The sequence below is a fragment of the Podarcis erhardii genome (assembly GCF_964252035.2).
Source record: "Podarcis erhardii genome assembly, chromosome: 8".
Taxonomy (NCBI): domain Eukaryota; kingdom Metazoa; phylum Chordata; class Lepidosauria; order Squamata; family Lacertidae; genus Podarcis; species Podarcis erhardii.
In genome coordinates, this window is record NC_138499.1 from 19,073,855 (window position 1) to 19,099,352 (window position 25,498).

General features: G+C 40.0%; 1 protein-coding gene across 5 annotated transcripts in view; it reads left to right on the forward strand.

Moving 5' to 3' along the window:
* Positions 1-25,498, forward strand: part of CSMD3 (CUB and Sushi multiple domains 3) — a 574,504-nt gene that overhangs the window by 409,083 nt on the left and 139,923 nt on the right. For all 5 annotated transcript variants that reach the window (XM_081873886.1, XM_081873887.1, XM_081873888.1 and 2 more), the window contains 4 exons: positions 7,034-7,225; positions 14,529-14,667; positions 17,455-17,642; positions 18,042-18,236. In XM_081873886.1, the coding sequence (XP_081730012.1) occupies positions 7,034-7,225; positions 14,529-14,667; positions 17,455-17,642; positions 18,042-18,236 (714 nt within the window). The remainder of the gene's footprint in view (positions 1-7,033; positions 7,226-14,528; positions 14,668-17,454; positions 17,643-18,041; positions 18,237-25,498) is intronic.

The window sequence follows — 25,498 nt, forward strand, 5'->3', positions numbered from 1 at the left end:
AGGAAATCAGCCCTGAGTGCTCACTGGAAGGACAGATCCTGAAGCTGAGGCTCCAATACTTTGGCCACCTCATGAGAAGAGAAGACTCCCTGGAAAAGACCCTGATGTTGGAAAAGATTGAGGGCACAAGGAGAAGGGGACAACAGAGGATGAGATGGTTGGACAGTGTTTTCGAAGCTACCAACATGAGTCTGACCAAATTGCGGGAGGCAGTGGAAGACAGGAGTGCCTGGCGTGCTCTGGTCCATGGGGTCACGAAGAGTTGGACATGACTAAACGACTAAACAACAATAACTTCTTGTAACTTGAAGCCATTATTCAAGTCTTTCCCTCTGGAGCAGAAGAGACCAAGCTTGCTCCATCTTCCATGTGACAATTCTTTAGATTTTTGAAGAGGGTTATTATATCACCTCTTATTCAGGCTAAACATACTCCCTCAGCAGTTCCTCAGAAGGCTCACCCATTTTAGTTGCCCTCTGCACATGTTCCAGCTTGCCAATATCCTTTTTAAATTGTGGCACCTGGAACTGGACAGACTACTCCATATTGATGGCCCAAGAATCACATGTGTATCCCATGTCCAAATTTCATGCCAAATTTGTCTTAATTTCAGGTGGGCAAAATGAGAGACAAGGGGGTGGCAGAAATATCAAAAGGGAGAAGGGTAATGCAGAGATATATAAAGAAAAGATATGGACCTTTGGCATCAGCCCCATTCACTGCTGGAATGTGGACCTCAACAGACTACTTTGAAGAAGTGGCCATTGACTGAAAAGAAGGTTCCCCATGCCTACTATAAAAAGTTCCATTTGTGCTACTACAGTACTGGAGCATTCAGGCAGTGCCAGTTTTTCAAACGAATCCAAGCAATGTCCTTTTGCTTTATAGTGAGTGTTTCACATCAAAATGAATGTAACAATTGGTCTATATAAGGTCAGCACTGACAATGTCTTTGTTCCCTTGACAATTTTCTGAGTGGTGGCTTTAAAAGTCAAATCCTAATGCTGAGTGTATGAACTAGCTGTTCTCGGAGTCAGATAAATTTGCTAGTGGTCTTATTAAAGAAATATAAAAATATATACCACATCTCTGAGATTCTTTTTTCCACTGTGAAGATAAAATTAGTCTGATATATTAGTTGGCCTTTTCATACCATCAAATTGAAATCATTCCAGATCCTCACACTTCTTTTTGATGACACGAAACTATATTTTATTAAACCACAAAAAAATGCTTTTTATCTGACCCAAATGCAGAATCACAATATCAAAGGGTGGAAATACTCGTACACTCAATTTCTGAGAGATTCTCTTTATCTTTCTCATTAATCCTTTCTCTTTCGTTAATCTTCTCTCTTTCATTAAATTCTTTTAAAGTTGACATCTGATCTAAATGGCATGCAAGATAGTCAGAATGTCACCGTAGTCATTGGTAAGATTCAATGGCTTTGAATTGTTGACAGTCAAATTTCTTTGAAGATTTGGGTTACTGCATGTATCCTAGTTTCCCTTTGCTGGTATATATATCTACACATGAGATCCTAGCTGTACAGCAGTTTTTCACCAGGAAAGCAGATCCCAGATTCATGGTACCAATTGTTTAGTGGTTTCAGGCTTTCTAGGTAAACAAAGGGTCCCTTTCCCTGATAGGTTAACCAAAACCCCAGGTCACATTGGGCAAATAAAGACACCTTGTGCAAATGTGTCAATACTTGAACTTCATTTAGCAAGTAAAGAGTCTCCATGGTCTTTATATTCCTTACCACGTTTCTGATTGAGCCTTTTAGAACTTAAGAAAAGCCCCAGGTAATCAGACAGAATGTTCTTCTAGTCAGTTTTTGCAGAGTGGTCAAGCAAATACCTCTAGAAAACCCATGAGCAGGGAAGTATCGAAGTTACTTTTGCAGCAGCTTGAGTTCAGTGACATGTTGCTTCTGAAGACTGAGGTTCTGCTCACTTGGCTTTATTAGATTCATTACTTTTGCTTTTAACAGATGCTTGCATACAGATTCCACCTCCCCAGTTTGACTTGTGCTGCTCCTTGCAGGTCTTGCTTGACCTCTGACAAGCCCCAAATCCCTCTGAGGCACTCCCATTTTGGCTCAGGATTTATCGAGATCTGATGTACATCATTAGCTAGTAGTGCAAAGTGAACTAGGGAGATGGATAGATATACCGTATTTTTTGCTCTATGAGACTCACTTTTTCCCTCCTAAAAAGTAAGGGGAAATGTGTGTGCGTCTTATGGAGTGAATGCAGGCTGCGCAGCTATCCAAGGGGATCCCTCTTGCTGTTCTGGCTTCTGAGATTCAGAATATTTTTTTTCTTGTTTTCCTCCTCCAAAAACTAGGTGCGTCTTGTGGTCTGGTGCGTCTTATAAAACAAAAAATACGGTATACTGAACTGGGTTTCTATCATCATACTTAACTGGAAAGCAAGTGGCTTTACATGAACTAGAGAGGCAGATGTGTGCATCTGTGTTTGTGAGTATGAGTGTGAGAAAGGGGAGAGTGACGGATAAATATTATGGCCTACCTATCTAAAAATGAAGTTTCCTTGAGGATTAAAGGAGATTTTATATAGTATGGTCCAATCTGGGCTATTCAGAATATAAGGGAAGGGAGGGTTAAATTGCAGTCTGGGTAGATATAAGAGAAATGATTACTTTCCCCTCCCTTTTGCCCCTGAAATCACTTTTAAAAAGTATTTCCCACCCAATTGGAGCTGCTTCTTTTCAGAGCTCAGGAAGAAGTTAAACTAGTAAGAAGAAATGGAGGACTGATTTAGATTTCTTCTCTCAACCATTCTAACTGCATGGGTGCTTAATAGGGATTCAGTGTTGACCCAGTCAGGTCTCCCATATTCCTGCCGCTGTTCCTTCCAGATTGGTACTGGGACCAGTACAAGTATAAGCTCTCAAGCATGTTGAGGATTTTAACCGCAGTAGCTAGAAAATATTAAAATGGGGTGGGGGTGGGGATCATAAAATGAAAAATTCACTGAGAACAAGAAATGGTGCTGAAGCAAACTGCAGAACATTTACAAGTGGAATGATTGTAAATTAGTCTTGGGAAACATTTAATTTAATATTTCCATTTAATGACCTTGGCAATGGATAAAGGAATGAATTCATGAAAATTGCTAATGGTACAAAGTTGGGAGGCATTGGTGAAACAGAGAGGATAGAAAGATTCAGCCGTACTATATAACTTCACGGAATGCAATAATTGAAAAGGAATGAAACTAGATAGTACAAAGTATAGGGGAAAATGCATTTGGAGACTAATATGAAGCTAACACCGCCGGTCTGCTTGAAACAGACATTTTGAAGATGGTAGAAGAGAGGGACCTGGGGATTTATTCATCACAGAATGATGATGAATCATGAATGTGAAATAGCTACAAGGAAAGCAAATGTGCTTCTAAGATGTATTAGGTGAGGCAACCCCAGAAAATGCAGGGAATTATTAATTCCACTGTGGAAAAGCATTTTGAATACCTTTTGCAGTTATTCTGACTGAAAGTAAACAAATCAAAACTAGAAGTGCAAACTAGATACAGACTAGGAAAGAAAAAGGACAAGTTTGCTTAGCTTTTAAATTTAAAGGAATTGTGTATTTTTAAACTTGCCACAATACTTGAACTATTCTGGTGGATGTGCACCATTTTAATCTTGATGTTTTAATTGTTAGTCTTGTTAACACATAGGTAATCATGTAAGAAGGCAGGAATAGTGGTTTTAGCCAAGGTGAATCCTGATGATTCTGTAGGGACCGAGTTTCCCTTGAAAGCTTATTTCTCCAGTAAGAACCTAGATGGAATCATGATGGATCAGGCCTTAAGGCCAGCTAGTCCAGCATCCTCTGACCCACACATTAGTCCAAGAGATATCACCCATTTATAGGGTTGCTGTATTTCAAGAGGTAAAAATCCGGGCACAAAAAGTTGTTGAGCCTGATATCCAGAAAAGTCTGGTTACATTCCAAAATTTACAAGTGGGTCTTTACTACTTGCATTTGTCTTAATTTTGGCAACTTCTTTGATTGGGAAGTGTTTCCATTTTGACTATAATCTGTGCAATACAACCAGAGAACTAGGATTCCAGGACTGGCCTCTTGAAGAGAAATCACACATATACTGTACTTTGAACTTCATCTCGAGATCAGACACAATAGGACTCCTATCTTCTAATCTTGTAGAGAAGCACAAAGCAGAAGACAGCGAGGACAGCTTCCATTGAGCAAGTTGCTCTGAGAAGCAACACAATTAACAGGAAACTCAAATGTTATCTTAAAGATTTCAAAATAGAAGATGTTTGTTCATGGAAAGCATTCCATAATTCAGAGAGCAGAGGATCTTCAGTGCAAGGGAGCAGCAAATATAATCTTTGAGATAACCATGTTTGGATAACAAGTTCTGTGTCAATTTATAGACACCCTAGTATACATCAAATAAGTTAGCTGAATGATAGGTTAAGCATTTCAACAACTTATAATGCAATACAATATCAGGTACACATATGCAAATTTGTAAAGGGTTGTGTTTTCTGAGCTTTGCAGCTTTCTTTCAAGACTGCATTGCAGGTCTCATTGCAAGGTTATAAGAGACTTTATCTGTTGAAATTTGTGCATACTCTACCAATTTTCATGGAAAGAAATGAAAGAGGTGTTTTAGATAACTAATAGAAACTAATAGAAACAATGGGATGCAACCCACATTCCAGTATGAATTTAGGGTACTGGACACAAAATAGGTACTTAGGAAGGCTAGATAGGAGAGAGAATGAGAACAATACAATGCAAAACTATGAAACATGAGGAGAAGGGGAAGATTAAAGCAAGATCTAATATTTTGTTGGAGAACAGTAATTTTGAAAGGAGGGGAAATGTAGTTAAATATAGTAGAAAACCAGCTTTGAGCAACTGAACAGGGAAGACAATTGTTCTAAGTCTTGTGTACAGTAGTGTCAATAATCTGTTAGTTTTTAACATTAGTCTCATGTCCTCCTGGAAACACCATGTGCTCAGTTAGCACCAGTATGATCTCTATAATATTTGGCTAGTCCACAAAGAAGGCTTTTGTCTTGGTAAAAGAATTTTTGGTAAAAGTGTTTATGGAAAGTATTCTTGATTATAGGCCATTTTGCTCTTGTCTCATTTGTTCAATGACACAGAAGAAACCAAACTTATGTTACCTTTTCTTATTTAAAATAATGTAGAAGCCACCTTTATTTTGCAAAGAAATAGCAAAATAGTTCATAAACAAATAAAACCAGAATGTCACAATACAATCAGTTCCATAAAAGAAATATACTAATCATATTAATCAGGAACTCTGGGAATTAATGCCCAGGAAAACAAGTACATTTTCAGCTGTCAACTGAAAAATCCCAAATTTGGAGTCTGCCTTATCTCTATAGGAGATATTTCCACAATATAGGCACATTTTGTGGAGGGTAGGTTCAGACTATGGAATGTTTCCACAGACAACTGCAAATGTACCAAATACTGGTACAGTGGTACCTTGAGTTACATACGCTTTAGGTCACATACGCTTCAGGTTACAGACTCTGCTAACCCAGAAATAGTACCTCGGGTTAAGAACTTTGCTTCAGGATGAGAACAGAAATCGTGCTCTGGCGGTGCGGTGGCAGTGGGAGACCCCATTAGCTAAAGTGGTGCTTCAGGTTAAGAACAGTTTCAGGTTAAGAGCGGACCTCTGGAACAAATTAAGTACTTAACCCGAGGTACCACTGTATTCATGGTCAGGCAAATGCCTGGGTAAACACCCAGGCATTTGCCTGACCATGAATACCAGTATTTGGAAGAACTATGTTTAGGATTCTAGTCTCCTGAATACAATGAAAACAATATTTTCCAAACTGCCTATCAAGTGATGTTGCCCAAAGTCTAATTTAGTTAATTCTTTGTTTGAGTTCTTTTTTTGTGATCTCATATTCAGTTTGAGTTACTGTTTTGCCTTTTCTTTTGCCAGCTCTGGCTTTTTCCTGGGAAACAAACAAGTAAACAAGTGGCTGATGGCTAAATCCTTTTTTTGGTCAGTATTGACAGGTTCTAAGTGAAAAGTGCAAGCATGCTGATTCAATTAAAAGAAAATGTATAATGCAATTTAATCTGTCAAGTTTTCTTCCAAGGGAAGCAGAAATCTTTGTATTTGAATGCTTACAGAATATTTTAATCATAAGCTTTGGCTCAGAGTAAAATGTTAAAGTTACTGCTGAATACTGCTAAGTCTCTTTTGCTGCTGGGATGCATGGCTCTTAATCCCATTGAGTTATTTTCAACAAACTCATCCCACTAGCACAAGAACTTTCACATTGGTAATGGAACTTCCTCTTCTGTCTTGTCCCTGCACACACTCTATGCCCTCCCTAAATGTGCTCTAGAAGGTTTGGGAAACCCTCAGAAAATATTAGCAGAGTGGGAAAGGCATGGGGAGAGGAGAAAAAAGTTATTTTTCACAAGCAGAAGTCATTGCACTAACTGACAACTTGTTGGATAAAACACATTAATTCAGAATAGGCATTGTTGAAATGATGAATTATCTATGAGTTTGTTCCAAGCTATATGAAAGGGGCAGGGAGGTAAACCACTTCACCCATCATGGGCTATCATGTGGCAATTTTTGGTACACCTGGTTAAGTAAAATGTCATCAATTTAACTTGCATTATTTCAGTTCCTTCTTTGATTTTTATCTTTTTTTAAAAAAATAAAAGCACACAAGTTAGTGTAACTAGTTCAGCAGATCTCTTTTACTGGCATATTTCATTCTATGCATTGAAATGCTACATTAAGTCTGATGAAACGTGATTACAGTCAGTAATCAAAACAGATGGCAAATAAAAAAAATAATTGCATATAATAATCATTTTAGTGGACAATATATTTCCCCGAAGAAAAGAGGCCTAAACATCTCATTGGCTTGCATGAGCCATTAAATAGTCTTTTCTTAAAACATCTGTACATTGCAACTTGTTATGAATCAAAAAGTGATATTTTTGCCTTCCTCCTAGGTTCTGTAGCCACAGCATGCCGTGATCCTGGAGTCCCCATGAATGGAACCCGAAATGGGGATGGGAGAGAACCTGGAGACACCGTCATTTTTCAGTGTGACCCTGGCTATGAGTTGCAAGGAGATGAAAGAATAACCTGCATTCAGGTAGAAAATCGGTACTTCTGGCAGCCCAACCCACCAGTCTGTATAGGTATGCAGAAACCAAGGGAAGACGCAACTGCTTTTCTGACTTTGGAAACATGTTATAGTTACACAGCCACAAAGCCAAAAGTCAATAGCTTATTGTTAATGTTGAATTAAACACAGATACCAGGGCAGCTCAGTAGTCCTCAATAGGATGGTGTTTTACCTTTTAAAGAGGATAGATTTCTTGTAGGAGGAAAGGAAAGAGGACAGCACCACAAAGAGACCAAAGAGGAGAATCTCAATAGGTGCTGAAGAAAATTGTAGGTTTGTCATAAAAGCACTCCCAATTATAGTCATTACACCTAATGTGTTTTCAGTGTAGCTAGTCTTGATCAGAAGCAGAATTTCTTCTTTGTCTCCTGAGTTAAGGAGTCTCTTTGTCTTTTGGGAGACACAGAATGAGCTATTGATTCCAATGAAGAGTGGCTAGACTGGAAGTGTGTTAGGAGCAATTACTCCAGTTGGAGTAATCTGCAATGTTTCTACAATGGAAGGATGCTGTATAATTTTTCATGAAGGACTAAAAAAACCACATTTTTTTCACCTTTTGACACTTTTTTTGAGGAGGCGGAGGGGAAGAGAGACTATCCCCATTTTTGTGACAGAATGGCAGAATGTTTTCACAGTCTTAACAGGCAGTTCACAAAGTTTGGTCTATTGCCAGATCCCACAAATAAGGCAGGTCAGGAGTTTCAGGCCCACATATAGTTTCAAGCTGGCAACTTACTCCATGAAGGTTGAGAGCAAACTAAACCTTTTTCAACTTCTGCCCCTAGTCTACCTCTCCCAGACTCCTCTAGAGACCCTGCCTGGCATATTTCTTGTGTTGTTAGGCTTGCAACAGCCTGAAGGTGGCATATGGTTCCTCAATCTCAACAGAAGGTTCCTGCGAGGATCTAGGTCAGGGGTAGACAACTTAAGGCCCAGGGGCCAGATCCAGCCCAACCGCCTTCTCAATCTGGCCCGCGGACTGTCCGGCAATCAGCGTGTTTTTCATGAGTAGAATGTGTCCTTTTATTTAAAATGCATCTCTGGGTTATTTGTGGTGCATAGGAATTCGTTCATATATATTTTTCAAAATATAGTCCAGCCCGCCACATGGTCTGAGGGACGGTGGACCAGCCCACAGCTAAAAAAGGTTGCTGACCCCTGATCTAGGTTCTCACCTGCTCATGTTCATCAGCTTTAGTCTCCTGACCTCCAGCAGCAGACTTAGAGGCCTGGAAATGGACTGACTCCTTAGCTAGAGAGACTGCAGCTTCAAATCTTGGTTGCTGCTGCACTCTGGGGTCATGACAAAAACAGCTTTAGGAACGGCATGAAGTCTTCTAGTTGGGAAGGGACATCCTGAGAGCTCTGGTGCATGTGCTTTCATGCCCATATCTTTTTGGATCTTAAAAACAATGGAAGCTTGTAATGTTTTTTTTAACAGAGAAAAATGTATTTTAAAGATGTTCATTCTTAGTACCAGTTTTTTTCACCCACTAAAATATTTCTGCAAAGTCTCTTTCTTGTAGAGCTTTGTTGTTGTTGTTGTTGTTTTCATACTGATGGAATTATACAGAGAATCATTTGCAAAAGGAGCTGGTTTGTTAGTTGCTGAAATACAGATCTTTATAAAAAATGTTTTTTAGTGAAAATTGATCATTTTGCCTTATTAGAATTTCTGTGAGAGAAATTCATTGAGACATTTTTGTAAATATTTAATATGGGAGATCAGATTGTTCTGGGATGGGAAAACATCTAACAGCTTTGTTTTCTGTGAAGATCTGGAAAATATGATTACCCCCAGATGTGTTTAAAAACAACACCAACACACAACAAAGACTTTAATGGAACTCTGCTTTTTTTTCTTTGGGTTTTAGTACGTAAAAAAAGACATTAAACAAAAATAATTAAATCAAAGACACCCAGAAATTCACATCATGTTCTGCCAGTTTAAATTAAAATGCATGAGTGCTTTTACTCCATTCTATGTATTTCCACCAGGCTATCTCATTTTAATCCGTTTGAACAATGGATTTGCAGCATCTGTTTAGATTCATGTTTTTATGAAACAGTGTGTTGGCGCAGTATTTTAGCCACTTCATCCCAAACATTTATTTGGTAATATTGAAGCTTTAGGATTGGTCAAATCCTTAAAAAAAAAGCAAACAGCCTTTGAATATATAAAAGTATTTTTTTGAATTTTGTGGGTGGTAATTATTCAGTACATGTTCAACCTACAATAGTACAACTTAAAATATGCACCTGTGAAAATCAAAGGCTGCTGAAGCATAGGCATGCCACTTTATTATATTATACTTTCAAATTGATCAGCTGCATGGCTCCCACACGCAATGTAGGTGCAAATAGTCTTGCCATATTCCCCAAACTAAAAAGTTGTTGAGCTTTTTTGGGGGGGGGGTGTCCACCACCACCAATCACACTGATCCCACTCTCACACAGGCACAAGATTCCTCATTCTCAGTTACACAAATAAGACACCACACACACAGCCACCCAGACTGGGGGTTGGGGAGCAATTGCCTCTGGTGGCAGCAATTTGTATAATTTAGCTATGTGCTGTGTGAAGAAGTACTTCCTGATTCTCCCAACATTCAGTTTCCTTGAATGGCCATGAGTTCTATGAGAGATGGAGTAAAAGAAATTCTCTATCCACTTTCTACATACCATGAGTCATTTTATACACTTCACTCGTGGCTCCTCTTAATTCCATCTTCTGTAAACTTAAAAGCCCCAAATACTGTAAACTTGTTTCTTAGGGGAGCACCTCCATCCCATCGTCATTTTGGTTGCCCTTTTCTGGAACTTTTCCCAACTCTACAATATCCATTTTCAGGTGACGTGATCAGAACTGTATACAATGTTCCAAATATAGTTGCACCATCTATTTGAGCATCGAGGTCCCCAAGACACCCCCCAAATAAAAACACAATGACACTTAATTTTTGTTTAAGGTTTTTGGCATAATTTTGGCCACAACTTTATTCAAATTACAGCAATGTGAGTGGTTGCTTAGGCATTGGTAGCACTAACTGACCCCGCACGGGGACAGCTCTGACATTCGCACCCTCCGCGAAGTCAGCAAGGGTAAGTCACCTGGGGAGAAAGACGGGACTGGGAACCATGCCTCACCTCTCCCCAGAATGCTCCCAGGGGCTTGCGTGGCCCTAGCCCCTTGCCAGGGGGTTTCAGACAAAAGCATGGGGAGCCCCTGGGTTCCTTTAACGGAAAACCCTTGCAGCAGCAGCAGCATTTTGGAGGGGCAGGCACAGCCAAATCCATACCCCTCCACCAACCAATTCCCAAACCAATGCCTTACCGCAACCTTACAAGTTGTGACGATTTGCTACGCAGTAGGCAAAAACCAAGTGGCATCAGCCAATCAGCCAAATGGACAAAATTCCTACCGGGCCCCTGCCCCAAAGCAGACGACCCCATGACAGGCATAGCAAGGTCAAGCAAACAGCCTAACATTAGGGAAGGGAGGGCGGGTGATCCGAAGCACGCAGCGAAAAGAGGAAGTTCGTCGCTGCGTGCAATGTATTTAACAAATAGGGCTGTCAATCACTAAATGGCAACATATAACTTTCCCCAGTAACAGCCCGCCCCTGCTTAAAAGATGGCCAAACCTTTTGCCTAGCAACAATGGGGGCTGACCTTTTGCCTCGTCAGCCCCCACCGCAACACATGCTCTCCATGAGGGAGAACACACTTTGTATACTGGAACTATGGTATCATTAGTTTTATTTTTTAATTCATTTCATAATGATCCCTAGCATTGAATTTGCCTTCTCCAAGGTTGCCACACACTAGCTCCACATCTTTATAAAGCTCTCTACTATGACCCCGATGTCTCATTCCTGGTCAGTCACCTCGAGTTCAGACCCCATGATCTTATATGTGAAATTAGAATTATTATTGTTGTTTTCTTTCTGCAGGTATCAATTCACACTTGTTTCCATTGAATTGCATTTGCTATTTTGATGCCCGTTAACTCAGCCTGGACAGGTCTTTTGGAGCTCTTCACAATCCCTTTTTGTTCTGATGACCCTGAACAATTTAGTACAGTATTGTCAGCAAACTTGGCTACCTCATTGCTCACTCCTAACTCTAGATTGTTTATGAACAGCTTTAAAAGCACAGTTCCCAATACTGATACTCTTTCTACATCCCTCCATTGGGAGAACTATTCATTTATTCCTACTTCTTGCTACTTAACCAATTGCTGATCCACAGTATAACATCTCTTCTTGTTCTGTGACTTCTAAACTTACTTAAGAGTCTTCGGTGAGGCATGTGGCATTAATTATGTTAACTGGTGCCCATTGAGATATAAACAGCAGCTTCAGCACGTTTTCTTGGAACCATATTAGGGACAGAAAGAGTTAAACTTACTTTGTGGAACTGTTCAGGTTTACAACTAATGTCACACAACTAATGTCATATATGCATTTTCTCTAAGGCTATTTTATAAACCTGTATTTAATATACTTTTGCAGAATTGTAATAAGAGGTGGACATTCGATTTGGGGGACAAAGGGCACAACATTATTGAAATAACTATAATTAGCAGTAAGCATTAGGACCATCAATGAGCAGGCCTAGTTAATATCTACAGGGGAACTCACAAATCTTTCCTGCTACCTTCTGGCATCCTAGCATATAAAGGCTAGTGATGAAACCTGAACCGGTAGCTTTTATACAGGTCACCAAATATTAGCTGACCTTACCCCTTTATTGTAATTCACCAAGTGATCCATATATTCATTATCTCTCATATATATATAATGATATATTTTTTGCTAATAGATTTTGCTTGTTTGTTTTCATTTCTTGTTTGTCTATTGGTTACCCCATTTTCACTTTAAATGATTATTACAGTGGTACCTCGGGTTAAGTACTTAATTCGTTCCGGAGGTCCGTTCTTAACCTGAAACTGTTCTTAACCAGAAGCACCATTTTAGCTAATGGGGGCTCCTGCTCCTGTCGCACCCCCGGAGCATGATTTCTGTTCTCATCCTGAAGCAAAGTTCTTAACCTGAGGTACTATTTCTGGGTTAGCAGAGTCTGTAACCTGAAGCGTCTGTAACCTGAAGCGTATGTAACCCAAGGTACCACTGTATAACAAATATATAATCCTTAACATTTTAAAATAGGTATTGGTTTCAGTGTTTCAATGTGTAGCTAATAACATGTTTTATTAGTAACTGATTATTTTTTAATATACTTCATTTTTTTTAAAAAGAGAAAGATATACCTGTAAAAGAAGAAGCTTATTTGACTGTCATTGACCTAGCATTCTTGGGCTGGTACTAGTCTCATTGTAGTCCCCTCCCCCCTTTACCCAGAGTTTGACGGTGGCACACTGCCTAAATCCTGGCTGATAAGCTTCAGGTTACTTGTTCAAGATATGATATAGCCTTGAGTTCTGACATTGTGTAGGGGAGATGCTGTTTAGTAAAAGAAACTGGGTGTTCAAAACCTGTCTGCGCGCGCGCGCGCGCACACACACACACACACACACACACACACACACACAGGTCACTAGATTAGGACTTTTTGTTCTTAGTTAAATATCCATACTTCATATTCTATACAAAGTGTCTATAAAAATGAACAAGTACTATGCTAATTCCAATATAACATATTTGTTTCTGATGAGTTTGCATCAATCTTACAATTGTCTTATACACAGCTATAATTATATTGATTTACTTGCAGCTTGCTTGTCATGCATATGCCATTTCTTGTGTGAAAGATTTGTTGTGTTTGTTTTATACAATAATACTGTGATCACAAATCACCAGTAATAGATCTTTCGTGTGCCTACACATATAAACACCCCGTTCTGTTCATTTTGGTTGAGTGGGCTTCCAAGGAACACTGTGGGATAGGGTTTACCTCTTCTTTTGACATTTGTTTTTGCATAAACTGGCACATAACTTTGAAGGAAATTGTTAGGCCTTTTTCTGCTTTTCACCATTGGTGCAACAGTCATTTCAAGTTCCATACTCTTCCTATCTAGTACTGGTACTTAACACTCACAACCCGTTTCCCAGAGATACCTTTGAGAAAAACTATAAATGAAATATACGGTCATTGATATAATATTAGATTCAACTTGTTCCAGAAGAAGTAACTGCGACAAAACCTGCTACCCTACCCATGTCTGTGGGTCCATTGTCTCCCCATGAAAAGGAAATCATGTAAACATGGGAAGTAATGCAAACATGAACCACTTGATGACACTAACATTCAGTTAAGAAGTTGGCTCATTATGGGCTTTCCAGTGGTGACCCTAAGGGTCTGGAATTCCTGCCCACGGAAGTGGATTCTTCTGTAAGGTTGCATGCATGTGTTCAAGCACTGATTACACTGTAAGAAATAGTTCTTAGGTATGAATAGGATTTCATGAGATCTCTGTGTGCATTTTAACTTCAATTTTTAAAAATTATTCTTATTAGGTGACATGAGCAAAAGAAATGATAAAAATAAATATTTCCACAAATAAAATTATATCTGATAGGATCCTCTTCAGTAGAGTCACAGTTTCAGAACCTTTATCATTATTATAAAACTGGAACTCATGCTAGTTTCTTGCTGAGTCAAAAAAATAATACCGATTGGCTTGACATGAGTTGCAGCAGAATTTGTATAAAATAGGACAGGACACCCTAGCTGTGCTCACCGATGTTCTGCTTTGTTTACAGATAGGTAGCCGTGTTGGTCTGCCATAGTCAAAACAAAAAAATTCCTTCCAGTAGCACCTTCAGATGAAGAAGTGTGCATGCACACGAAAGCTCATACCAAGAACTGACTTAGTTGGTCTTTAAGGTGCTACTGGAAGGAATTTTTTTGTTCTGCTTTGTTGTTTGGTTTTATTTTTAAGATAATGGCATGCACATTTTCTATTAGATGCTCTCATGTCAGCTTGTTCTGATAACAGCCATCATTAAAATCCTTTTTACAGGAGATACCACACATCTTATGCATAGTCATACTTCCAACAAAGAAAAGTTCAACCAACATTAGCATAGCTCAGACGTGTGCATGTGTTTTTAAGAGCCTTTCCCAGCCATTTCTGTCACCAGAATACTTTCTTGTCCAGACCTACTTGAAAATCACATTAAATAAAATCTGTTCCTGGAGGATATATTAGAATAATGATGGGTTCACTGGTGCAACTTGGAGGTAATATTCACCCCACAATTTGATTATTGCCTGTGGTTCATACTCGGTTAAAATGTGATGGAATCGTGTTGGGATTCACTTGATATCATTTTTCTTTGATTCATTCACAGCACCTTGTGGAGGCAACCTGACAGGCTCATCGGGTTTTATTCTTTCACCAAATTTCCCTCATCCTTATCCTCATAGCAGAGACTGTGACTGGACTATCACTGTTAATAATGACTATGTCATATCCTTAGCATTTATCAGGTAAGTGACTGGTTGACTCAAATCTGAAACAATGAACTAATCCCTGGTAATATTAACTGCTAAACGTGGCAAGTGTATTGTTTTTCAAAGCCCAGTACATCTGGCTTACAGAATAATGAGCTTGAAGAGGGGTGTTAGAGTAGAGCAATCAGGAACTTACTCAACTACATTCAGCATTGCTCGTGATATTAAAACATATGGATGCTTGCTTGCAGCTCATATAAGAGAAGAATCACTAGGTTGAATAGCAGGGCAATGTTGTGTACTTGCTTTCTTCACTTGTTTAATTTCTGCCAATTTCTGTGATCCCCTCAGTGGGGATATCCTAAATAACTATAAGGAAGCAGAAAGCAAAGACATAAAAAGGCCATGTGTTTTCAAAAACAGCCTGATTACTCTAAAAAGAGTATATTTTTATTTTATTTTTTAAAAACTTACAAAAGTTACATCTGTGAGTTTATTTATTAGGTTGGTTGGTTGGTTGGTTGCCCTTTAGCCTATAATCATCATCATCATCATCAGCTCCCACAGCAACATATGGATAAATAAATGAAGCAATACAATAAAATTCAATTTTTTAAAAAACAATAAAAGCCAGAGGAACCAAAAATGCTAATCAATAAAAGCCAGGTGAACCCATAAAACCAATGCTTATGAGATGTTTGTACTACTGGGCAATTTAAAAAGTCTTTATCTGGGCAACTGTTCATTTACTAGCCACCAAAGGCTTAGGCTAATGTGATCGAATTTGCCTCGTGCCTAAAAGATAATAAGGTAACTCCAAGCAACTATCTTTAGAGAAGCGATCCATAATCCAGCAAAAAAAGGCCCTCCCACATGTACCCACTGGCTCAGCATCTGAAGATGGGACACTAAGAGAAGAGCAGCCAAGGAAGCTTTCAGTTGATTGACAGGCTCAAGTGGTAGAAAGAGGTTATGAGGTTATATTGCAAGATGTACAATGCAGGTTATATTGCCAAGATGCAAACGAGCTACTTGGTCATTTCTGGGTAGATCTGTGTTGTCTTCAATTCTAAGAAATTAGAAACCTTCACTGCTATAATCAACTCCAAAGTATTGTACATAGCTGTTTCATGTTTGACTGTATCATTTACATTGCATATGCATGGAATGGGGATATATTGAGATATATTGATATTGTTTGTTATAAGTGTTTTCATAAACTGAAATAGAAAGTTAAAGAAAAAAGATAAGAAGAAATTAGAGTACTTGCATGCTAGCTGGCAAATATTGTAGAACAACATGAAGCAGCAGCAATCATCTCCTTTGACTGGGCACTAACAATATAAGCGATAGTTTGTGAAAACAAATCCAATTATAAATCAATACTAAACACTTCTGTGATATTATGTTTTTCAAGATTTCTTTTAAGTAATTTAATGGATAGTACTGAAAATTTCTTATGTCTGTTAGTACTTAGCATTGTACTTGTTTTAAAATTCATTTGTGTTTGTGAGGCTCTTGTAATAAATTTATGTTGGCCCATGACCCAAGAAATATGCACCAAATGTAGTAACGAGAATAATTCGTTGGAGCACTTTTATCACTGAAAATGCTAATGTGAAAACTGGGGATAAGCAGGTGACACAATCAAGCTCATCTCAGAGTGTTATTGTGTTAGTGTTCTTCTTCTCATAGACATTTTGATAGCCGCTGAAAACACAATACTGGACTAAATGTTCCAATACTGGACTTTGTTCTGATTCAGTAGGCCTCTTCTTCTGCTCTTATGTCCATTAAAGTTTTCTAATGGATAACATTGTCAATATGTAGACACAAAACTAAAACACTCGTGATCCAGGCTAATAGTTTTCCAGCTTTAGTAGGAGATGTATGCATTACAGCTTTTATAGGAGATTAAAGGAAAATGTCATACCCATATTAACGACCCATTTTATAAGCCATATATTTACATAATAATAAGGCTCAGGTGAGAGATGCTCTCCTGGTTATTAAATAATGTTTGTTCAAATTCTCTACCACAATTCAGTACCTAAAATGATGTCACAGATTAAACAAAGCAAATCTATTGTCAGTGCCGCATTTCTGACCTATAAAGGATAATAACATGGACAAGAGTATTTGTGAAAGTAAATGCAAACAAAAAGTTCAGAGCGAATCAGATATCGGGAGATAGGCAAACACAATGTTTAAAAGATGCATGGAATTATAGTAATCCGTAAGAAAATGTTTTACATGTGTATGTACTACCTAAAATATTACAAGAGAGGGACGCGGGTGGCGCTGTGAGTTAAACCACAGAGCCTAGGACTTGCCGATCAGAAGGTTGGCGGTTTGAATCCCCACGACGGGGTGAGCTCCCGTTGCTTGGCCCCTGCTCCTGCCAACCTAGCAGTTTGAAAGCATGTCAAAGTGCAAGTAGATAAATAGGTACTGCTCTGGCGGGAAGGTAAATGGCGTTTCTGTGCACAGCTCCGGTTCGCCAGAAGTGGCTTAGTCATGCTGGTCACGTGACCCGGAAGCTGTACGCCAGCTCCTTTGGCCAATAAAGCAAGATGAGCTCCACAACCCCAGAGTCGGTCATGACTGAACCTAATGGTCAGGGGTCCCTTTACCTTTTTATCATACAAGAAGGTACGATTCAACTTGGAAGAGCGCCTCCACCAAAAGAAGTAAATTTGACCCCCAAAGTATTGCAACACTTCCTTATATGCACTGGTTTTACCAGTTAGCAGGACGTATTAGGATAATATTACTGGAAAAGGCATGTTCCATCTATCATATTTCTCTATCTGTCTTTTTCAGCTTCAGTATAGAACCAAACTATGACTTTCTTTATATCTATGATGGGCCAGACAGCAATAGTCCACTAATTGGAAGTTTTCAAGATAGCAAATTACCTGAGAGGATCGAAAGTAGTTCCAACTCCATGCACTTGGCTTTTCGGAGTGATGGATCAGTTAGTTTTACGGGTTTCCACTTGGAGTATAAAGGTAAGTGAATGTAACTGTATTGCAAATTTTGGACACTCTACTACTCAAGATTGTGCTGCTTTTTTATATTCCTACACACACACACACACACACAAAAGATTTGTATCAGTTTGTTCATTTAGTCACTGACATATCCTATTGATGTCATAATTTGTACTTTAGCAAAAAAGATTACATCTAGTTCTGTTTCACTGGACTACTGATATAGTCAGACAATATTGGCAATGCACTGTGTGAAACTATCAAAGATCATCAAGCAAAATCACTATCTAAGCGTTATTTAGTTTAGAGAAACTCACATGGGTGCAATTGTATGGGGAAAAGACACATTAAGACAGATTTGTATTTGTAGGTAGAGAAATTCTTGTAACTAAAACTGCCTACTTCATCTTACTACAGCCAAACTACGTGAGTCCTGCTTCGATCCTGGGAATATAATGAATGGCACAAGGCTTGGAATGGATTATAAACTGGGGTCAACAGTCACATATTATTGTGATGCTGGTTATGTTCTTCAAGGATACTCTACACTCACTTGTATTATGGGAGATGATGGGAGACCTGGATGGAACAGAGCCTTACCAAGCTGTCATGGTGAGTTTGGGGGCATGGAGTTCGGGGGATCAATCTAATTCCTGATTTGGAGGAAGAAGTATTTAATGTTTATATTTATTTGCATAACTTATGGTTCCCCCGACTTACTGGTGAATCTCAATCTGTGGGGCTGCATAACACTGGGGAGCAACAGAGGGTGTCACCCCTATGGCAGTGGGTATTTGGTACGCATCGCACAGCTGCAGGGGTAGGTTGGGTGTCCTCTCTACCCTGTGATCCAACTGGGGTTGGCGCTTCAGAGTACTTCATTTTTGGGGTCTGATCCCAAGATTTAAAAGGAGGCCTGTGCCTGCTCTCACCTTTCATTGTCAATGCTTACCCACCCAACCAACCACTCCTGTACTTTGTGTTGGTCGAAGTGGATTTCCTTGCTTGCAGAAATTCCACTAGCAGCTTTGCTATGGACAGTTGTATGTTGCTGTTTTCAGGCCGAGAATTTTATTTATTTATTTTACATACTCATGTTGGACTGGCTATAGTTTATTTTATTTTTAAAATTTGTATACCATCCTTTATTCTCTGGGTGGTTCACAAGATAAGAACACAAAAGGCATAATAAAAACAAGAACAAGAACAAAACAATAACCCTCACTCTCCCCCAAAAACACATTTAAAAGGGTATAGGGTATTAATCAGCCAAAGGCCTGGTTGAAGAGGAACATTTTTGTCTGGTGCCTCAAGGTGCCCGCTGAACCTCCATGGGAAAACATTCCAGAAATGGGAAGCCTCTGCTGAAAAGGCCTGTTCTCGTATTGCCATCCTCCAGACCTCTTGTGGAGGAGGCACACAGTGATTGCATATGACTATATATTTCCTACAATCACGTTTGAGCCATCTCCCAGTTTGTTTCCTCACCCTACATTCTGGGTTTATGAGGGCACAGAGCAGGCTCCATGATGTGGGAGAAAGCACTCAAGGGCGATGGTCTCAACAGCTTGAGCCGTTCAGATGTTCAACAGGAGCTCCAGTCATAACAGCCAGAAAATCCCCCAGAGACGTCTGGAAGCTTCATAGGTCATCCCACCACTGCAGAGGAGAAAAGATGCTGAAAGCCTAAATCTCAACAGAAAATGACCTGGCCATAAGGGACCGATGTCAATACCCCCCACATTCAGTTCGCCCTTTTCCTGCCTAGTTGAGAAAACAAGGTCCAGAGTGTGGCCTTCCACATGTATTGGGCCAGTGACTTGTTGGGACATCCCCATGGTCAACATTGGCAGCCATGAAGTTCTGAGCCACCCCAGAAACATTCACCTCAGCATGGATGTTGAAGTACCCCAGAACCAAGAGTTTGGGAGTCCTTAACACGGCCTCCAAGACCAGCTCTGTCGCTGTCTTCTCGGTCAGAGAGACTGCTGGGCAGCGAGGTGGGCAGTAAACAGAATCCCTAATCTGTCCTGATTGCACAGTGTCAGGAAACACAGACTCTAGACTCCTCCCCCCAAAACATAATCTGGAGAGAAAGCCTGGAAAGGGAGAGGGAAAGAATACCTTTATAGTCTACATTGGTTTGACTGCTACACTCTGGAACAGTGGAAAACAAGTCTGCTCTATTTCACATGAGACAGCTGTTCAGTTATTTGAAGATGGTTATCGTATCACCTCTCAGTCTTCTTTTCTCCAAGCTAAACATTCTCACTCCTTGAACCAATCCTTATAAGTCATGGTTTCCAGAACCTTTATCATCTTGATCAACCTCCTCTGCATACGTTCTAGCTTGTCAATAGCCTTCTTAAACTGTTGTGCCCAAACTGGACATAGTCTTTCTTTCTTTTCTTTGGTCATTGCTGTTCCAAATGCAATCTGATGAAGGCAGAATAGATGTCAGGTAATGGGCAGGAGGGTTTGGCCTGGAGGAAAGGTGTACTATGGGCCAGATTAGCAACAACCCCAGTTGTTGTTCAGCAGTATCTGGAGAACAGGTTCCCCATTCCTATACATTGTAACTTTGTGTGATTTAATGTCTATACAATAACCCCAGAGAGTCTTTACTTCATTTTCATATCCTAACATAAGTTTTTAACAAGATTCAATAAAATTTTACTTTCTTCTTTTTTAATTAAGCTAATGGAAGAGGGAAAGAAAGCTATATACATTTCTCCAATGCCTCTCTGTATTAAGTGTGACTTGCCTTTGGCTAATATCCTTATTTCAAATGTCCTTGAAGCCTCTCTAATAATTGCAGGATGTGAACCAAGTCCACAATCTCACTCTCATATGAATGAATGCAAAGATTAACCAGGATAATACACTAAGCCATTTGGCATTTGATGATAGCTGTTAAAAGCAGAATATAATTAAAGTGTGCAGATTAAACTTTTCATATGACAACGGATAATAAGTAATGATTTTTGTCAACTTCAACAAGTGCATTTCCTTCTAACAATACTACCTAAGGTTTACCTTTCATGTAACAAATATCTATTGTTTACAAGATAGCACTTTATTGCTCAGTATTGTGGAAAACCCCATTTCATGCTGAGAAGGATCCAAATCATAATTACCATCCTATCTGAGACCAAGAGCAAAAGCTTTTTACATTTCCTCCTTAAAAACAAAACAGGAAACTACTATGTGTTACTTGCATGGGGGGGATCACCCATGTTAGACTAATGCTCACAGAAGGGTAATTCGTAATTCATTATACTTACAAATGCATACAGCACACGAGCACAATATATTCCACAATAAATTCATAAAGAGTATATCTTTTCAGTTTGCTTCCCAGAGCCTAAAGTGTCAATGTTGGGGCAAGGAATACCCTCAGGCTAAGCATTCGCTCCTTCATGGAAAAAACAATGCCCGCTAGTGGAACGGGCTGTCCACTCATTGCCAGAAGATGTGAACCATCTACAAACACTGCCTTTGTCTTTTCAGGATTCAGTCTCAGCTTGTTGACACTCATCCAACGCATTACTGATTCCAGACACTGGCCTACACATCCATACCCGATTCAGATGGAATGGAGAGATAGAGTTGGGTGTCTTCCGCATATTGGTGACACCATAGAATAATAATAATAATAATAATAATAATAATAATAATAATAATAATAATAATAATAATAATAATTTATTTATACCCCGCCCATCTGGGCGGCTTCCAAAAGAATATTAAAATACTGTGATACATCAAACATTAAAAGCTTCCCTAAACAGGGCTGCCTTCAGATGTCTTCTAAAAGTCTGGTAGTTGTTGTTCTCTTTGACATCTGGTGGGAGGGCGTTCCACAGGGAGGGCGCCACTACTGAGAAGCCCCTCTGCCTGGTTCCCTGTAACTTGGCTTCTCGCAGTGAGGGAACCGCTAGAAGGCCCTCGGTGCTGGACCTCAGTGTCCGGCTAGAACGATGGGGGTGGAGATGCTCCTTCAGGTATACTGGACCGAGGCCATTTAGGGCTTTAAAGGTCAGCACCAACACTTTGAATTGTGCTCGAAAACGCACTGGGAGCCAATGTAGGTCTTTCAAGACTGGTGTTATATGGTCTCGGCGGCCGCTCCCAGTCACCAGTCTGGCTGCTGTGTTCTGGATTAGTTGTAGTTTCTGGGTCACCTTCAAAGGTAGCCCCACGTAGAGCGCATTGCAGTAGTCCAAGCTGGAGATAACCAGAGCATGCACCACTCTGGTGAGGCAGTCCGCAGGCAGATAGGGTCTCAGCCTGTGTACTGGATGGAGCTGGTACACAGCTGCCCTGGACACGGATTTAACCTGTGCCTCCATGGACAGCTGTGAGTCCAAAATGACTCCCAGGCTGCGCACCTGGTCCTTCAGGGGCACAGTTACCCCATTCAGGACCAGGGAATCCTCCACACCTGCCCGCCTCCTGTCCCCCAGAAACAGTACTTCTGTCTTGTCAGGATTCAATCTCAGTCTGTTAGCTGCCATCCATCCTCCAACCGCCATAGAAGGGGGGGGGGCATTTTCTTCTTTTTAAAAACCCATCTCTATAGGTTTGTTGGTTGTGAAATAATGGACCTCATGCTAAACTGCTTCTGGTGCAATGGGACACTGTGACAAGTGCCAGAGCGCACGGAAACACTGTTTACCTTCCTCTCCACAGCAGTGCCTGTTTATCTACTTGCACTAGTGTGCTTTTGAACTGCTAGGTTGGCAGAAGCTAGGACAGAGCAATGGGAGCTCACTAACGTCATGTGGATTAGAACCGCCGACCTTCCGATCAAGCAAGCCCAAGAGGCTTAGTGGTTTAGACCACAGCGCCACCCGTGTCCCAATACGGTAGGGGTGTAGAACGAGCCAGTGAGTCAAGCAACTATTTCCACACTTTCATAGTCTTGTGTAAAATGTAAATCTTACCTCTTCCCTTAGATATGTGACAGGTTGAATTGACAAGTGTGCCCATACTAAATCATTAGTAGGCTTTTCAGCCCAATCTACATTGGCCATTTTGGGTTTGAAGTCAGCTTGTTTTGAAAGTATCCCTAGTTAGTGTTAAATCACAATTCCTCGTTTGGTTGAAATGACAAGGATCGACTAAAAGTGGAAATTGGAGAAGGCTAGGCTTATTCATGTAGTACAAAACCACATTTTAGCGGTATGCCTAGGTGTGTCTGGTTCTCAAGCCCTTCTCATCTCTTGAAGTGTGCCTTTAATCTTTGCTTCTTTAACAGAAATGACCGTATATATTGCATTTTGAGACTGACTGAATAGTGCTATTAGGTGACCAGTGAAGTTATTCTGCTGCAATTATTTGATTTGCATCTTTAGATCATAACAGAATGTAATATTATACATGTTGTGACTCATTAACATTGGCAGAACTTTCCTGTGATACTTAGATATAGCATAAGCTTGTGTGAAATAAGCATTATGCTAAAATACCTCTGAGTTCAATTTTACTTGAAATGGATACTTACAGATGAGATTGAGTCTCTAGATAATGTAATTAAATCTTTAATAATGCTCAACATTATTGCAAATTCCATATGTAATTTGACACTTAGTTTCACTGCTGATAGGTTTTGCTGAAGAAATAGAACAGAATTTGCATATAAGATTTACCTCATTTGAGAATTAATGCTTTTGTGAAAAGATATTTCTTTCCACACTTTCTTCCTCATTTTACATGCCAAAGAAAAGTGCTTTGAATGTACTAAATGCTAAACCAGAACTTTTCATTCAATGTTTGTTTAGTTTTAAGGGGGAGGGGTACACAAGAGCTTAGGGCTGTATCTAAGATTAGCCATACTCAGAGGAGAACCATTGAAATGAATGGACCTTAATTATTTCCTCTAATTTTAATTGTCTGCTGCTCTGAGTATGACTAGCATTAGATACAATATTTAGTCTTGTACACACCAGAAATTGAACTGTGAATCCATTGACTTCTGTTGTGATTTTTAAGTGATCATACATTGCACTGCTACATGTATAATATGCTTGAGTGTTCCAATGTTGTATAGCAATAAAATATCCAAAAATGGTTCTACTAAATCATCAGATTTGGAAATGATAGCACAGGCCACCCATACGAACACAAAAAGAGCCTGGTATATCAGCCCCAAGGCCTAACTCATCTAGTATTCAGTTCTCAGGGATCAATCAGATATTAGAAATTTCAGCTCTGGTCGTCCGAGCTGATATGGCTCATCTTCCTTTGAGCCCACCAGAGCATTAAACAACATCCTTCCACAACAGAAGGATGAGGCAGGTATGGTGCTACATTGCTATGCTTTATTACTAAGCTATGCGGAGAGCAAAGAAATATACATGTTCTCTCTATGAGAAGCAGAGAGCAACTGAACAAAGAAACGAAAGAACAAAGGAAACAGGAAACCAGTAAACGTCACATCCCGTCTCCCTTTCCCGTGAGAATCCAACAGTTACCATGATTTCAGCTGCCACTTATGCTGAAAGAGGATAGGACTATACCAGCAGAACTTTTTAATATTTTAATTTTGTAAACATTTTTGTCTCTCACGTATTTGTGTTAAAAACTGGGCTGCTGAGCAACTGAGAAATGAGCAGCCACACAACACCCACAGCATCTCTTTAGGTTGTGCCCCAGTTTAGGGCAATGGATTTGGATGGCTCTCCCTCTCAAGACCAGTTGCTGCATGGATCATGTGGGCAACTGATATAATGCCCTGCTTTTTGAGTTTCCTGTAGGTATCTGATGTTAGTTTCTGTTTCCTCACTGAGCAGCTGCTTGCAGTCACAGGACTGTTTACATTCCGCAGTCCAGATATTCTGCTCACACCCCACAGCCACCCCTGTTGGCTGGGCGTTTTATTTTAATTTGTGGTTTTTGTTTTAGTGCATGACTCGCGAGCATTAGGGATTATTTCAACCAGATATGCTAATTGTTGTATAGATTAGTTTCTCAGAACTGCTAGTCTTTGTCAAATTTTCTTGCTCTGGCAAAAACATAATTATTATCACAGTTTTGAATGGATTTTGCATTACAGATAGTGGAATAAAATTTAATACACATAAATTCGCTGGCATCTTGTACAATTAATTAGAGGGCATTTGATAAGCTAAGCCCTGCAACTGTCTTGTGTAGAGCCAGCTGCACTTCTGAAAGTGTCTTGGGGGACACAGAAGGCAATTAAGAATACATCTTTCCATAATAGCTAGTTAATGGTTTCTGATTTTATAGCAGTATATAAATATTTATATATACAGAGAGAGAGAGAGAGCACAGTATCGGTATTTTTTGATATGCTTAAGTTTGCACAGTAAAAAGATTGGCCCAAAAGGCCAGTCACTTTTTTCCTATTAAAGAGGAGGGGAAAATCCAGGTGGTTGACATAAGATTCATAATAGAAGGACATAAAGATTATTCTTCCTCTCTCAAAGCACTAGAACTCGTGGAAGATTCAGGACAGATAAAATAAATACTTCTTTAGTGCTTACTTAAACTATGGCTCTGATAGCCACAAACATTGAATGACTTTAAACAAGGATTAAGCAAATTCATGGTGGGTGAATCCAGCGGCAGAGCAAACCGATCAGGCGCTGGGGCGTCGCCTGTGCCCTGCACCCAGGGGCGGGGCCAGCTGTCTGCGGGGCTGGGCCAGCCGGGGCAGGATGCTCCGTGGGGCCTCCGAGGAGTCTGCCTGCTTCCTCCCACTCAGCCACCCTACAGCTGGGGGGGGGAAGGCAGTGGGCGGACCATTTGGGGCAGCATGGAGGCTGCGGGCGCCCAAGCCACTGTGTCACTCCCAGGAGAGACGAGTGGGTCGGGTGAGTACTGCCTGGCATTTTGTCACCCCCCTCAGT